The sequence below is a fragment of the Odocoileus virginianus genome, chromosome 32 (assembly GCF_023699985.2).
Source record: "Odocoileus virginianus isolate 20LAN1187 ecotype Illinois chromosome 32, Ovbor_1.2, whole genome shotgun sequence".
Lineage (NCBI taxonomy): Eukaryota > Metazoa > Chordata > Mammalia > Artiodactyla > Cervidae > Odocoileus > Odocoileus virginianus.
This window is the reverse complement of record NC_069705.1, coordinates 18,681,051-18,685,357: the sequence shown is the minus strand read 5'-3', so window position 1 is coordinate 18,685,357 and position 4,307 is coordinate 18,681,051. Positions and strand designations below refer to the sequence as shown.

Here is a 4,307-nt window from a genome sequence, read left to right as displayed (position 1 = left end):
GGGAAATATTTGTAATTCATACTGTAGAAGGGCTTCCCTTGTAGCTCAGTCGGTAAAGAATCTGCCTGCAGTACAGGAAACCCGGGTTCCATCCCTGGGTCGGGAAGATCCCCTGGAGAAGGAAATGGCAACCAACTCCAGTATTCTTGCCTGGAAAATCTCATGGACAGGGCAGCCTGGTGGGCCGCAGTCCATAGGATCGCAAAAAGTCATGCATGACTGAGCGACTAACGTTACTTACTTACTGTAGAAGGGGGCTAATCTCTTTCATACAGAAAGAGTTCCTAAAATCCTGGAAGATTACTTTTAAAAAAAAATTTTTTTTCAGGGGAAGCAAAAAATGGCGCCTGCAAATGAGCGAAGTTTGTGACGCAGCGAGCTTTTTGTCTCTGGTCGAGCTCGTCTTCTCAGGACGGAAGAAAGTGCAGGCTCCTCGTTGGCAGCACGGGTAGGAGCAGTGGGAGGTGTATGTGCAAGGAGGCGATCAGGACTCCAGCACCTTCCCTGGATGCATCAACGAGGCTGAGGTCTTTGAAGACCAGGTAAACGCGCGCCTCAAGAGGGACTGGCGGAAGGTGAGGACTACGTGCTGCTCCCAGCGGATGCTCGGCATTACCTGGTCAACTGGTGTGTTCTAGAGCATGGCCAGCCTCGCGTGGAACGCAAGGTCATGGAACTGCCCCGCATCCGCAGGGTTGAAGTGCGCCCTAGAACTGATGCTCGTCCCGCTCAGCGATACGGACACACCTCCCACGGCCCGGCTCAGCCCCGCAGATTCCAGGGACCTCGTTTTTGCGCGCCTCTCGAGAGCAGTTTCCGGGGCGCCCCCAGGAAGAGACCCGGCTGTGGCTCAAGAACGCGGAGGGCCCTTTTGAGAGGTTATGCGACGCCCGCGTCACAGTGCTTGACGCCCGCTCTCGAGACTGAGCAGGTGGTCGTCATGGAGACCCGAAACAAGGATGCCACCTGGCCCAGGGCGCAGCTACAGGCCCCGAGCGGCGCGTCGGAGGAGGGTGAGGACTTCCAAGGCCAGCCGGGCATCTGTGGGCTCACCCACCTGGGCAACACGTGCTTCATGAACTCGGCCCTGCAGTGCCTCAGCAACGTGCCCCAGCTCACCGAGTACTTCCTCCAAAACCGCTACCTGGAGGAGCTCAACCTCGGCAACCCGCTGGGCATGAAGGGGGAGATTGCAGAGGCCTATGCCGACCTGGTGAAGCAGGTGTGGTCCGGCCACCACCGCTCCATCGTGCCCTACGTGTTCAAGACCAAGGTCGGCCACTTTGCGTCCCAGTTCCTGGGCTACCAGCTCCATGACTCACAGGAGCTGCTGTCGTTCCTCCTGGATGGACTGCACGAGGACCTCAACCGCGTCAAGAAGAAGGGATACGCGGAGCTGCGCAACGCTGCTGGGAGGCCCGATCAGGAGGTGACTCAGGAGGCCTGGCAGAACCACAAACGATGGAAGGATTCTGTGATAGTGGACACTTTCCATGGCCTCTTCAAGTCCACCCTGGTGTGCCCTGACTGTGGCAGTGTCTGTGACCTTCGACCCCTTCTGCTACCTCAGTGTCCCACTGCCTGTGAGCCACAAGAGGGTCATGGAGGTCTTCTTTGTCTCCATGGACCCCCGCCTCAAGCCAGAGTGGCACCAGCTCCTGGTCCCCAAGAAAGGCAAGGTCTCGGATCTGTGTGTGGCTCTGGCCAAACACACTGGCGTCTCTCCAGAAAGGATGATGGTGGCCGATGTCTTCAGTCACCGCTTCTGTAAGATCTACCAGCTGGAGGAGTCTCTGAGCAGCATCTTGGACCGAGAGGATATCTTCATATACGAGATGTCAGGCAGGGCGGCCACTGGGGAGAACTCCAGAGAGGACGTTGTGCTTCCTGTCTACCTGCGGGAGCGCACCGGAGCCCGGGATCACAACAGCTCCTCCCATGGCCTGGCGCTCTTTGGGCACCCGCTTCTGGTGTCAGTGCCCCGGGACGGGCTCTCGGGGGACGCCCTCTATCACATCCTGCTCTACCTCGTCTCGCGCTACGTGACCAGACCCAGCTGGGATGACGAGGATGGGGATGAGAGAGACCTGGGGAGTAAGGACAGCCTCCCTCAGCCTGGATGTGGGGCTGGGGGCAGCTCCCAAGACCCTAGGCCGGAGCAGGCCGGGTCCGGCTCTGGAGTCACGAGCAGTCGTCGGAGCCCTGGGCACACCTCTCCTGGGCCATCTCACTGGCCCCAGAGGACGCAGCACAAGCACCTCTTCACCCTGCAAACAGTGAATTCCAGCGGGACCAGCGACCGCTCGCCCTTCAACAAGGATACCCAGGCCCAGCCGTATATTGCATTGACTGGGAGCCAGAGATGAAGAAGCGTTACTATGATGAGGTGGAGGCCGAGAGCTACATGAAGCATGACTGTGTCGGGTACGTGCTGAAGGAGGTGCCAGTGTGGCTGCAGGAATGCATCAAGCTCTTCACCACCGTTGAGACCCTGGAGAAGGAAAACCCCTGGTCCTGCCCCACTTGCAAGCACCGCCACCAAGAAGCTGGACCTGTGGATGCTTCCAGAGACACTCATTATCCACCTGAAGCACTTTTCCTACACCACGTTCTCCCGCGAAAAGCTGGACATCTCTGTGGAGTTTCCTATCTGGGACCTGGACTTCTCCGACTTTGTCATCAAGCCACAGGACGACTCAGCTCCGGAGCTCTACAAATACGACCTCATCGCGGTTTCCAACCATCATGGGGGCCTGCAGGATGGACACTACACGACATTTGCCTGCAACAAGGACAGCGGCCAGGGGCACTACTTCGATGACAACAGCGTCTTGCCTGCGATGGAGAATCAGATTGAGTCCAAGGCAGCCTATGTCCTCTTCTACCAGCGCCAGGACGTGGCAGGCCGTCTGCAACCCCAGGCTGGCTCATCGAAGCCCCCGGCGTCCTCTGCCTGCGGTGCACCACCCAAGCCAGGGTTCATGCATGTAAACTGAGGGGCCCCGGCCCCACCAGCGGGAAGGAAGCTGTCCCGGCTCTCTTCCCGAAGCCACCGCCGTTCTCTTACCCTTTAGGTGCCCCACGCCAGGCGCCACAGGCTTCGTCCTGGCTGCTATTCTCCTGTGCTGCCTACATTGCTCTCCTCCAGGGAAAAAGAGGTCATGGCTCCTTCCAGCAGTGTGTTCCCCGCCCGTGTTTGCCCTTCAGAGCATCAGCCTTCCCTTCTATTCTCTCTTTATGATTCTCCCCTTCCTTCTTGTCCTCAGTCTGGGGTGTTCTTGGGGTGGGGTGCATCTGAACAGAGTGTATTTTCTTACTGAGACCTTGTACCTTGCACTGTATATATATAAAAGTACCAGTGTGTTCCTAAAAAAAAAAAAAAAATTCAGATCAAAGTTATAAACACAGTTCATAGAAAAATACAAATGGTTCTTGAATATATAAAAATTGCTCTATCTCATAGAGAAATGCAAATTAAAATAAGTTAACACAAGTTAGCTCTCAGACTGACAAAACTCAAGAAGTTGTATAACAAGTGTTAGTGAGTGGGTATAAAAGCAGTAGATGGGGGAGAAGTTACACAAATATAAACATACTATACCTTCATGTGCTTACTCAAATGATTGGAATACCTTGTCGGTGAATATGTCAAAATCTGGTAACAATTTTTTTTTTAATCTAATAACATTGGTAAATAGGTGGTGAGGTGACTTAGTTGAGACAGAGGCATTTTATTATATAGGTGTCTATATTTTTAAAATTATTGATCTATGTGAATAATTTATCTACATAAAAGAATTGGGAGTGGGGGCTTCCTTGGTGGTCCAGTGGTTAAGACTCCACTGCAAGGGGCTTGGATTCAATCCCCATTCAGTACTATGATCCCTCATGCCATGCGGTACAGCCAAAAAATGTTGAAAAGAAAGAAATTAGGAGTAAATCAACTCATTTATCGTTGGGTTGAAGTGATTTTCACAATACATCAAGGGAAGCAAGATGCAGAAACTGTGTATTGTATGATCTTGTTTTTATAAAGCAAATACCAATAAAATCCCGATATGTAGTTAAACATATAGATACATGGTGTTATGCACTTGATACTGTTATACCATATAATACAACACATCATATTGTGTATGACTCTGTGGGGATAGAGAGAAAAGGAAGGACACATGATGGTTAGCAGTAGTTGTTTGCAGAATCTGGTGGAGAGAGACATGTGAAAAGAAAATATTTTTTAACAATATGGCTGACATTTTTTAAGGAAAAAATATGTGTGCATATATATTTATGTCTGTCTGTCTGGA

General features: G+C 52.5%; 1 protein-coding gene across 1 annotated transcript; it reads left to right on the top strand.

Annotated features, from left to right (window-relative positions):
• Nucleotides 1–334: 334 nt before the first annotated feature.
• Nucleotides 335–4,071, top strand: LOC110143849 (ubiquitin carboxyl-terminal hydrolase 11-like). Its single transcript, XM_070459945.1, is given in 6 exon segments — nt 335–791; nt 793–912; nt 914–1,533; nt 1,535–2,340; nt 2,343–2,532; nt 2,534–4,071. Coding segments are annotated over 6 exon segments (2,349 nt in total). The 5' UTR covers nt 335–641; the 3' UTR covers nt 2,997–4,071.
• Nucleotides 4,072–4,307: the final 236 nt, after the last annotated feature.